The following is an 11,829-nucleotide window of genomic DNA, read 5'->3' as shown; positions in this document are numbered from 1 at the left end:
AGAGAGCGAGAGGGAAGAGGAGAGAGCGAGAGGGAAGAGGAGAGAGCGAGAGGGAAGAGGAGAGAGCGAGAGGGAAGAGGAGAGAGCGAGAGGGAAGAGGAGAGAGCGAGAGGGAAGAGGAGAGAGCGAGAGGGAAGAGGAGAGAGCGAGAGGGAAAGAGAGCGAGAGGGAAAGAGAGCGAGAGGGAAAGAGAGCGAGAGGGAAAGAGAGCGAGAGGGAAAGAGAGCGAGAGGGAAAGAGAGCGAGAGGGAAAGAGAGCGAGAGGGAAAGAGAGCGAGAGGGAAGAGAGCGAGAGGGAAAGAGAGCGAGAGGGAAAGAGAGCGAGAGGGAAGAGAGCGAGAGGGAAAGAGAGCGAGAGGGAAAGAGAGCGAGAGGGAAAGAGAGCGAGAGGGAAAGAGGAGCGAGAGGGAAAGAGAGCGAGAGGGAAAGAGAGCGAGAGGGAAAGAGAGCGAGAGGGAAAGAGAGCGAGGGAAAGAGAGCGAGAGGGAGAGTGTGAGAGCGAGGGAGAGAGAGAGAAAGGGAGAGAGAGAGGGAGTGAGTGCATGAGTGAGATTGAGAGAGAGAATGAGAGAGATGGGACGGGACAGAGACTTATCAAGACCTCCTGTGTGCCAAGGTACCAGGAGTGGTATGCCAAGGAGAGAGAGAAAGAGAAAGAGAAAGAGAAAGAGAGAGAGAGAAAGAGAGAGAAAGAGAGAGAGAGAGAGAGAGAGAGAGAGAGAGAAAGAGAGAGGGTGAGAGAGAGAGAGGGTGTGAGAGAGAGAGGGTGAGGGTGTGAGAGAGAGAGAGAGAGAGAGAGGGTGAGAGAGAGAGAGGGATGGTGAGGGTTAGAGTAAGGGTGAGAGGGTGAGAGGGAGAGAGGGTGAGAGAGAGAGGGTGAGAGAGAGAGAGGGTGTGAGAGAGAGAGAGATGGGACGGGACACAGACTTATCAGGGTCTCCGGCGTGTGGAGCCCATCCAATTCCACAATCACATTGAAACAGCTAAACCTTTCCCAATGGCTCAGTGGAGAAGTTCAGTTTCCAACCCAATTCTCTGAAGAAAATCAGGAATATTTTAGATACGACCGTTCGCATTTGCTCACTTAACGCTCAACGCAAAGAACGTTGGAAGGATCCCGAACATCTAAAATTTATCTCAACTGGAAAGAGGTGGAAAAAACCTATCAGGGCTCCAAATTCTAATTGTTACTGAGTGAATGTTATTGAATAAAATGTATCCTTACTTGGAGAGGGGCCAGGAGTGAGACAGGGAAGGAATTTTGCGTGTTCACTTTGAATTATTGACTGCGTAAATGTAGTGGAATCATTTCTAGCTAACACTCCAACACACACATTTAGACAGTGTTACAATTTCCTTCAAAGAGCAAGAGTAAAATCCTGCTATGTTCAAGTGTTGCTCACATAGTCAGCAGAGAAAACTGTCTCTACTTTGGCTGAGGACAGGATGAGATAAGGGCATAATATTACCTCGATTCCCAGCCCCCAACCTCACCCATTGCTGGGCTTTCCTGCCAACGCTCACTGGCTAGAATAATGCTTTGAGTATGACCACTTAAGCACTATACCATCTCCTCTGGAAACTATACCTTGTAAAATTGACAGCTGATGGTAACACCGTCTTTTGAGACTTTAATGATTCATCTGACAGATAACAAGAGACTCGAAACATGCAGAACACTACAGGCAATGGGAAATAAATTTCAATTTGAAACACATGGTTGAAAATTGTTGATTTTGAGGCACGTTTGGACTGGGAACCAGGGTAGGTCACTGGCGACAGGGAGAATGGGCAACAGGACATGGCGTGAGTTAGGAAATGGGCAGCAGAGTTTTGGTCGAGTCTGTCTCACTCGCTCAGGACCCATAAGGATGTCTTGTGTTGGAAATTGGAAGTTTCAATCTTGCTCAATAATCATCGCTCCGCTGAAACTGGCCAAAGGCAATGTCACTGCGGACAGGTGGAAAACGTTACATTTCCTGGGCTCTGACATCCTTCACTTTGATAAATGAAAAAAAACACACAACTTCCTTCAAAAACTACAAAGCTCAAGGCCACAGGATCCGAGATGATTTTGATCAGTTCCTCATGGGCTCTATTTCCTGTATAACAATAGTATTTGTATTGTTTTTCTTACTATGTTGCTATCAGGAAATAAATTGTTCTGTGCTGAACCACACAGCTTGCTCTCATACTGCAAGTGAACAGTCTCCGTAAGTGGTAACCAGGAAATGTCAAGGGATAGACAAGGAGTAGCTTTCATTCTGCAGAGAATGCAAATCTACATCCATCCCTGCTCTTCGGCACTGGTGCCACTGTGTCACCCTCGGCTTCCTAATGTCAGGCAAAATTCCAGTAGGACATGAACCAGCTGATTCCCAGGAGTGGAAAAATATCTCGCCAACCTGTCCTTTCCAAATCCCAGTCAGTTTAGAATTTCCCAAGCCTCTGGATTGAATAAACCCTTGTAATAATATGGCAGACTGCTTGGGCTCTGCTCATACGTGGAGCCCAGCTGCATTAAGCTTTGAAGTGAAATTCTCTCTCCATTCTTTCTTGTGGTTAATTCATGTGCCAAATTTAAAGTGTAGGGAAGGTCACACACCAGCACCAGGCAGGCATGTACATGCACAATTACACTCACAATAGGAGTAAGTAGTACATACAGATACCACAACAAAGTAAAAGGATATAAAATAACCGATGTGAATGAAAGTTGCCATCATCCCAAAGGGCCAGAGGCTGTTTTTGAGGGGGAGCTGACTGGTGGTGATTTAACCCGAGGGTCACCATACCTCAGGCGAGGGGCAACATCGAGAAGGCGAGTGGGTCTTCATGAATAACTTCAGTACGGGAATTGAACCCGCGCTGTTGGCGTCATTCCACTTCACAAACCAACCACTTGGCCAACTCTAATCAACCCTTGCCAGCTCGCTCAGTAACTTTTATCTTTATTTTTAAATTTAGAGCACCCAATTATTTATTTCGTCCAATTAAGGGGCACTTTAGCGTGGCCGGTTCACCTAACCTGCACATCTTTGGGTTGTGGGGGTGAGACCCACGCAGACACGGGGAGAATGTGCAAACTCCACACGGATAGTGACCCGGGGCTGGGATCGAACCCGGATCCTCGGCACCGTAAGACAGCAGTGCTAACCACTGCACCACCATGCCGCCAGCTCGCTCAGTAACTTACCAACCACTATCAATTCTCCAGTGCCACAACCAAATTATGAAGACTAACAGTGAGCGTCAGCGAGCTCCATCAATGAGAGTTGGGGATAGGAAAGGAACAGAATCACAGAAGGTTTTCAGAAGAGAAGGAGACCATTAGACTGTTTAGCACATGTCAGCGCTCCACAAGAACTTAGCTAGTCGCTCTCACATGTCCTTCCCTCATACACCCAATAAACACAGCCGGACCCAAACAAGCAGAATCCAGCAGTTACATGGAAAGACTAGATAAGGATGGGTTGTTTCTTTGACAAGAGCATTTTAATAGAGGTGTTCATAACCACGGTGGGTTTTATATTTTCAGTAGCAGAAGGGTGGTAATGAGAGAACACAGATTTAGTATAATGGCAGGAGAAAGAGAGAAAAATGAAGATAATTTATTTTAAGCAGTGAGGTATGATGCCTGAAAAGATGGTGGTAATAAACTTTCAAAAGGAAATTGGTTAAATACAAGGGGGAAAATTGTAGGGAAAGAACAGGGGAACAAAATGAATCGGATAACTCTTTCAAAGAGTTAGCACAGGCCCAATAGGTCACCCGGCCTCCTTCTGCGATGTATCAATCAATGATTCTATGTAACCAGGATTATGCAGACAGAAAGTTGGAGCGAACACCACAATCAAATCAGCCATGATCTTATTGAATAGCAGAGCAGGCTAAAGGGCCGAATGGTACTCTTGCCCCCAAGTCCTATGCTCGCATGTGTACTTCTAACAGGGTCAGTGGTCAGGAAATGACGACTTTGTCTGCTTTATCCTCTTTTCAACCAAAGGACGCCCTGGCCAACTCTACCCTTTTGTAGCACAGACCGTGGATTAAACCTGTCATGTTCATGGCCCTATTGCTCAGTGGCTTGAAGAAACCACTTCATGCTATTAGTGCAGCAGCTAAATTCTATTCAAGTTCCAACCTCGTAAGTTACCTACACCATAAGCTCCATGTTAGAACCATCACAGTGAGGGCAGCACAGTGGCGCAGTGGTTAGCGCTGCTGCCTTTTAGCACTGATGACCCGGGTTCGATACCGGTCCCAGATCGTGTGGAGTTTGCACCTTCTCGCCGTGTTTGCGTGGGTTTCTCCCCCACAACCCAAAGATGTGCAGGCTAGGTAGATTGGCCAAGCTAAATTGCAATTGGAAAAAAAATAGTTGGGTTCTCTGAATTTCTTTTGAAAAAGGAACCATCACAGGCAATGCATCATAAAATGAAGACCCTTTGTTTTCAAGGATTAATGATCAAGGACACCTAACAGAATTCTGAGGGACTTTGATAAATACACACCACTCTAGCAGCTCGCTCTTGAGATTCGCACTTCCTGCAGAACCACGGACCAGTTGGGACCTGAACAATTCCATAACAAGCTGTAAATAGAAACAGAGGGAAAACAACTATAAATACACAAACAAGCTTTTAACAAGTCATAACAGCACTCCCCGCATTTTAAGCGTCTTCCCTCTCCAGAAGGTCCTCGTGTAGAGTTGCCCGTAGCACCCGCACCTCTACCCTTGTTCCAGTACCTTTGGGGATGACCCCTTTAACCTTCTCTGTGTGCGCACACACACACACATATATATATATATATATAAACAAACAGTATGATAACAGAAGCTTTTTGACCCAATGCCAAGTATACCTGTACACTTTAACAATCCAAACACCTGACTCTGTTCCCGATTGTAAGATCCATTGGTGATCAGTCAGGAGGGTAGCTAACATAACCCCACTATTCAAAAAGGGAGATAGAGAAAAAATAGGGAACTAAGGTCCAGTGAGCCTAACATCGGTCGTCGGGACGTTGCTGCAGTCCATTATCAAGGACTTTATAGCACAGCCTTTGGAAAGCAGTGGTGTAATCAGACAAAGTCAGCTTGGATTTACGAAATGCTTGATAAATCTACTGGAATTCTTTGAAGATGTAACTAGGCGAGTTCACCAGGCAGAACCAGTGGGTATGGTTCATTTAGACTTTCAGAAGGCTTTCGACAAGGTCTCACGTAGCAGATTATTATGTAACGTTAAAGCGCATGGAATTGCTAAATGTATTATATCCAAATTTGCAGATAATACTGTACAAAGTTGGGTGGGAGAGTGAGCTATGAGGAGGATGCAGAGATTTGGATTGGATTTGTTTATTGTCACGTCTACCGAGGTACAGTGAAAAGTATTTTTCCGCGTGCAGCTCAAACTGATCATTTAGCACATGAAAAGAAAATGCATAATAAAGGTAACTCAAGGTACACAATGTAAATGAATAGACACCGGCATCGGTACAGGAGTGTAGTATTAATCAGATCAGTCCATAAGAGGGTTGTTTAGGAGTCTAGTAAGAGCAGGGAAGAAGCTGTTTTTGAATCTGTTTACACGTGTTTTCAGACTTTTGTATCTCCTGCCCAATGGAAGAAATTGGAAGAGTGAGTAAGCCAGGTGGGAGGGGTCTTTGATTATGATGCCCACTTTTCCAAAGCAGCGGGAGGTGAAGGTCAATGGATGGGAGATGGGTCTGTGTGATGGACTGGGCAGTGTTCACAAATTTCTGAAGTTTCTTGCAGTCTTGGGCCAAGCAGTTACCATACCAGACTGTGATGCAGCCAGATAGGATGCTTTCTATGGTGCACCTGTAAAAGTTGGTAAGAGTCAATGTGGACATGCCAAATTTCCTTGGTTTCCTGAGGAAGTAGAGTCGCTGTTGTGCTTTCTTGGTCATTGCGTCAACGTGGGTGGACCAGGACATATTTTTGGTGATGTGTACCCCTAGGAACTTGAAGCTGTCAACCATCTCCACCTCGGCTCCGTTGATGCTGACAGGGGTGTGTACAGTACTTTGCTTTCTGAAGTCAATGACCAGCTCTTTAGTTTTGCTGACATTGAGGGATAGATTGTTGTCGCTGCACCACTCCACTAGGTTCTCAATCTCCCTCCTGTATTCTGACGTGTCATTATTCAAGATCCGACCCACTATGGTCATGTCGTCAGCAAACATGTAGATGGAGTTGGAGCCAAACTTTGTCTCACAGTCATGTGTGGGGCAGCCGACAGTGGTTTCATGTTTTCCTGCTCGAACAGAGCATAGAATGTATTGAGCTCATCAGGGAGGGGTGCGCTGCTGCCAGAGATACAGCTCGATGCTTCAGCTGGACTAGAATAGACTGAGTGAGTGGACACATGGAGGTGGTATGGTGGCGCACTGGTTAGCACTGCTGCCTCATGGCATCGAGGACCCGGGTTCGATCCCGGCCCCGGGTCACAATCCATGTGGAGTTTGCACATTATTCCCGTATCTCTGTGGGTCTCATCCCCGTAACCCAAAGATGTGCAGCATAGGTGGATTGGCCACACTAAATTGCCCCTTAATTAGAAAAAAATAATTGGGTACTCTAAATTTTCAACAAAAGAAAAAGTGGGCTAATGCATGGCAGATGAAGTACAATGTGAATAAATGTTTTTTTTAATAAATTTAAAGTACTCAATATTTTTTTTTCTATTAAAGGACCAATTTAGCGTGGCCAATCCACCTCTTGGGTTGTGGGGGGTGAGACCCATGTAGACACGGGGAGAATGTGCAAATCCCACACAGACAGTGACCCAGAGCCAGGATCGAACCCGGGTCCTTGGCGCCTGAGGCAGCAGTGCTAACCACTGCGCCACACTGGATAAATGTAAGGTTATCCACTTCAGTAGTAAAAATAGAAAGGCAGATTATTATTTGAATGAGTGTAAATTGAGAAATGTGGATACTTAGCGAAACATTTGTGTCCTCGTACAGAAGTCAATGATAGTAAGCGCACAGGTACAGCAGGCAGTAAAGAAGTCAAATGGTATGTCGGCCTTCATAGCGAAAGGATTTAAATATAGGAATATGAATGTTTTACTGCAATTGGAAAGGGCATTGGTGAGGCCACACCTGGAATATTGTGTGCAGTTTGGTGTTCTTATCTGAGAAAAGATGTTTGTGATATGGAGCAACAAAGGTTTACCAGGCTGATTCCTGGGATGGCGGGACTGTCATAGGAGGATAGACTAAGTCGGTTAAGAGTATATTCTTTAGGGCAGCACGGTGGCCTAGTGGTTAGCACAACCGCCTCACGGCGCTGAGGTCCCAGGTTCGATCCCGGCTCTGGGTCACTGTCCGTGTGGAGTTTGCACATTCTCCCCGTGTCTGCGTGGGTTTCGCCCCCACAACCCAAAAATGTGCAGAGTAGGTGGATTGGCCGCGCTAAATTGCCCCTTAATTGGAAAAAATAATTGGGTAATCTAAATTTATTTTTTAAAAAAAAGAGTATATTCTTTGGGGCAGCACGGTGGCCTAGTGGTTAGCACAACCGCCTCACGGCGCTGAGGTCCCAGGTTCGATCCCGGCTCTGGGTCACTGTCCGTGTGGAGTTTGCACATTCTCCCCGTGTCTGCGTGGGTTTCGCCCCCACAACCCAAAAATGTGCAGAGTAGGTGGATTGGCCACGCTAAATTGCCCCTTAATTGGAAAAAATAATTGGGTAATCTAAATTTATTTTTTAAAAAGAGTATACAGGTATTCAGAAGTACGAGGGGGGATCTCATAGGAACATAGAAAATATAACAGGATCAGACTGGGTAGATTCAGAAAGAATGTTCCCGATTGTGGAGGAGTCCAGAACTAGGGGGTCACAGTTTGAGGATAAGGGATAAACCTTTTAGGACTGAGGTGAGGAGAAATTTCTCCACCCAGACAGTGGTTAATCTGCACAATTCACGACCACAGGAAGTAGTTGAGGCCAAAACATGTAGCGCGGAATTCCCCCCCCCCCCCCCCCCATGCCGGATGGGAGAATCGCTGGGGCGCCGAGCGAGTCCCGCCACGCCGCCCCAGCACCCACACGCGATTCTCCCACCCCCCCCAAACCGGCGCGGCGAGATTCACGGCTGGCCGCTGGGAGAATCACCGCTCGCCGTTTGTAACGGGCGAGCGGCGATTCTCCGGCCCGGATGCGCCGAGCGGCCTGCACAACACGACAGGTTCCCACCGGCGCCGTCCACACCTGGTCGCTGCCGGCGGGAACAGCGCAGGAACGCTGGGGGGCGGCCTGTGGCGGGGGGGGGGGGGGGGGGGGGGGGAGTTCTTGCACCGGGGAGGGCCTCAAAAGGGGTCTGGCCTGCGATCGGTGCCCACCAATCGGCGGGCTGGCCTCTCTGAAGGAGGACCTCCTTTCCTCCGCCGCCCCGCAAGATCCATCCGACATCTTCTTGCGGGGCAACCGCGGGGAGGACGGCAACCCCGCAGGCACGGGTTGGCGCCGGCCAAACTGCGCATGTGCGGATGATGTCATTTACGCGGCACCAAGGCCTGACGCGTGTAAATGACGCGGCGCCGCTCCTAGCCCCCCCCCCACCGGGGGCGGGAAAGTAGGGGGCTGGGAGCGGCCTCCGCACCAGAGTGAAACACTCCGGTTTTCACTCCGGCGTCGGGACTTAGTCTCCCGATGGGAGAATTGCGCCCATAATTTCAACAAGAAATTGGGGCTAAAGGGATCAAGGGATATGGGGCCAGGGGGAGGGGAGCGATCAGGGTATTGAACTTTTCTATTACATTTAGGAGTACCCAATTATTATTATTTTTTCCCAATTAAGGGGCAATTTAGCGTGACCAATCCACCTAACCTGCACATCTTTGGGTTGTCTGGGTGAAACACAGGGAGAATGTGCAAACTCCACACAATGACCCAGGGCCGGGATTCAAACCCGGGTCCTCAGCGCCGTAGTCCCAGTGCTAACCACTGTGCCACATGCCACCCTAGGTATTGAACTTGATAATCAGCCATGATCATAATGAATGATGGAGCAGGCTCAAAGGGCTTAATGGCCTCCTCCTGATTGTATGTTTCTCTGTATTATTTTTATTTATTTATTTTTTAAATCATTGTCTCGCACTGGTTAATTGTGTAGTACAGAGTTAGAGTGTTCCAGGTCAGATTACCCCAGCCTGCATCAAGATAGCATCTTAAGAAGAGTTGGGAGAAACTTCTGTTAGTGTCTGTTCTGTCTGCACCAGTTGTAATCAGTTCCCAAGCAGTCATCTTGCCATACATGCATAGACAGCGAGTTGGCAAGTTTTTCAACCGTGGAGGATACGCACAGGCAAACCTGTTCCTATCCGATCACGCACATATAACGGGATTCCCAATTTTTTAATTCTTTCTTAAGTTTGGGACCCTCCATGGCCCCTCCCCTATCTCTGCCCCCTACGGAAATATGCTCCCTTCCACTGCTTCTCGTCTCTTGTGCCCCCCCCCCCCCTCACCCAACCTTCCACTGATGAACTTGACCTCAGCCATCTTGACCCCAAACACAGCAATTCCCACTTAAGTTCCTCTAATGTTCTCTCCTCCTTTACGACACACCTTAAAACCTGAACTCTTGTCCAGTCTTTTGGTCACCATGTCATTGTGTCTGACTCAGTGCCAACTGCTTTGTCTGATTACCTTCCTGCGGCACAGGAGATGTTTAATCACATTAAAATATAGAAATGCTATTTTAATGGCTGGAACCCTCCCTCCCCTGTAGCCCAGAATCAATTGAAGAGGCACTGTGCCATCTTGGCTCACCCAGACTAGGGGGTTAAGCCTAGGTATTTTCTACTGCATGTACTTTAATACCATATTAAGCGGTGCATTTAACCAGTAGGGCACATCAGGCTGAAGTTAAAGCTTCTGGATGATTATATAAACAGAAGCACAAGTAGTTGCTAACAACGTTACCAGTAGCTAACAACCAACGTCGCACGTGTTAACCCCGCCTGTCAATCACACAAGTGGAGGTGCACAAGGCAACTCCCTCAACACACACACACTTCCCCAAGCAGAGACCGCTCCGCCCCTCCAGCGCTCTGCTAACGGATTATTAATCACACACACACACACAGGTCAATGTGGCGCACTTGAAAGTGCATCAAACGCCGGAGGGGCAAAAGTTAGATGGCATTTTTTTTTTAAAAAAGACAAAAAAATCACGAACGCAGGCTGGCAATTGTGGCTGACGATAGAAAATATGTGGGAAAGGGGCGTTAGAAATAAAGGAAACGTCTTGCATTTTGTTGAAAACACACAAGAGCAGGTCTACGTGACTGACAACTGGCCTCCTCCGGCCACAAGAGGAAAAAAAAAACAGACGGGTTAACGCTGCAACTTCTGGATTTTTCTTTAAAAACAGGTTCACAATGCTGGGCTGCTGGTGTTTTTTTATATTTAATTAAAAGAGGTTAGATTCCCCCCCCCCCAAAAAAAAGGTGTGAGGTGCAAAAGCACCACATCCTCTGGCGAGGCTGGTGTTTTTTTTTTAAACATGCCTTCCTCTCCTCCCTTCCTCCTTCCTCCCCTCCTTTACCTTGATGAACAGCTACATTGCAGCCGTGTCCGTCACAGTAGACCAAAGGGTTCTCAGCCCAGCCCCTCTCGTCAGAACACACGCAGCAGCCTCCAACCATCTCCTTCATACTTCCCAGCCCGGCCCGAGGTGCTGCTGCTGCCAAGCGCTCACAACAAAGTAGCGGGCGGCATCCCGCGGCGGACACATTGTTTCCCCATGTCAGGGGGCTCCCCCCGTGCCGGCCCGGCTCAGCGGAACCCAGCCATCACCAGGGCGCAAGCGCTGCTCATCCCCAACCGCGATGGCCGCACGCAATAAACTCTGCGGTTCGCCGACGCGGCGCCGAGCCAAGTGGCTGGGAAGGGTGCTTTCGCTAAACAAGAGAGAGAGAGAGAAAAAAAAAATCACCACACACACACACACCCCGCCTGTTCGCCTCGGCGTCTTTCCTTTTCATTTGGCGCAACAACAATTGCATTGGCGCGGCGCCTTTGGCATCCCCCGCCCTGGGCGCTGGAGAGCCAGGTTCCTTCCACCCAGAGCCTCCTCCGGGAGGCAGGGATGGAAGGGGGGGGGGCAAGCTTTAGGGTAGGGAAGGGCACCCAGAATAAGGCATGACCATCTAGATTTCTGATGACAGCAAAAGATCATCATAATCTTCATTGTCACAAGTAGGCTTCCATTGCAATGAAGTTACTGTGTATAGGCTACAGGGTACAATCTTTACTGTTGTACCATATTTGGAGTGTTCTTTTTTAAATAGATTTAGAGTGTCCAATTATTTTTTCCAATTAAGGGCCAATTTAGCTTGGACAATCCACCTGCCCTGCACATCTTTGGGTTGTGGGGGCGAAACCCACACAGACACGGGGAGAATGTGCAAACTCCACACGGAAAGTGACCCAGAGCCGGGATTGAACCTGGGACCTCAGCACCATGACACAGCAGTGCTAACCACTGTGTACCAAGCTGCCCTAAATTGTTCTTTTGTTTGACATTTGCCCACACTTTCAGTCCAGTCCTCCTACTATATCCTTCTGTGGCTTGCTGGCAATTTTTGTCCCAACTACGTTCCCCTTCAGCACTTCAGATGTTTGGGTGGCACAGTGCTTGGCACTGCTGCCTCACAGCGGCAGGGAACCGGGTTCAATTCCGGGTGACTGTGGAGTTTGCACATTCTCACAGTGTCTTATGGGTTTCCTACGGATGCTCCGGTTTCTTCCCACAGACCAAAAATGTGCAGGTTAGGTGGATTGGCCAT

The 11,829-nt window shown here is 48.2% G+C and overlaps 1 protein-coding gene across 6 annotated transcripts in view; it reads right to left on the bottom strand.

Moving 5' to 3' along the window:
* Positions 1–10,877, bottom strand: part of LOC119954359 (protein AF-10-like) — a 182,639-nt gene extending 171,762 nt beyond the window's left edge. For 3 of the 6 annotated variants that reach the window (XM_038779535.1, XM_038779536.1, XM_038779540.1), the window contains exons 1-2: positions 10,587–10,876; positions 4,515–4,594 (exon numbers count right to left, since the gene is read on the bottom strand). In XM_038779535.1, coding sequence (XP_038635463.1) covers positions 4,515–4,594; positions 10,587–10,695 — 189 coding nt within the window. In that variant the 5' untranslated portion in view covers positions 10,696–10,876. Of the gene's footprint in view, positions 1–4,514; positions 4,595–10,586 lie in introns of all 6 variants that reach the window. The other 3 variants (XM_038779537.1, XM_038779539.1, XM_038779541.1) reach the window with 2 other exon arrangements.
* Between the last annotated feature and the right edge of the window lie 952 nt (positions 10,878–11,829).

Source organism: Scyliorhinus canicula, chromosome 19 (genome assembly GCF_902713615.1).
Source record: "Scyliorhinus canicula chromosome 19, sScyCan1.1, whole genome shotgun sequence".
In the NCBI taxonomy this organism is placed as follows: domain Eukaryota; kingdom Metazoa; phylum Chordata; class Chondrichthyes; order Carcharhiniformes; family Scyliorhinidae; genus Scyliorhinus; species Scyliorhinus canicula.
Note: the sequence above shows the minus strand (reverse complement) of the source record. Positions and strands in the feature narration are given on the sequence as shown.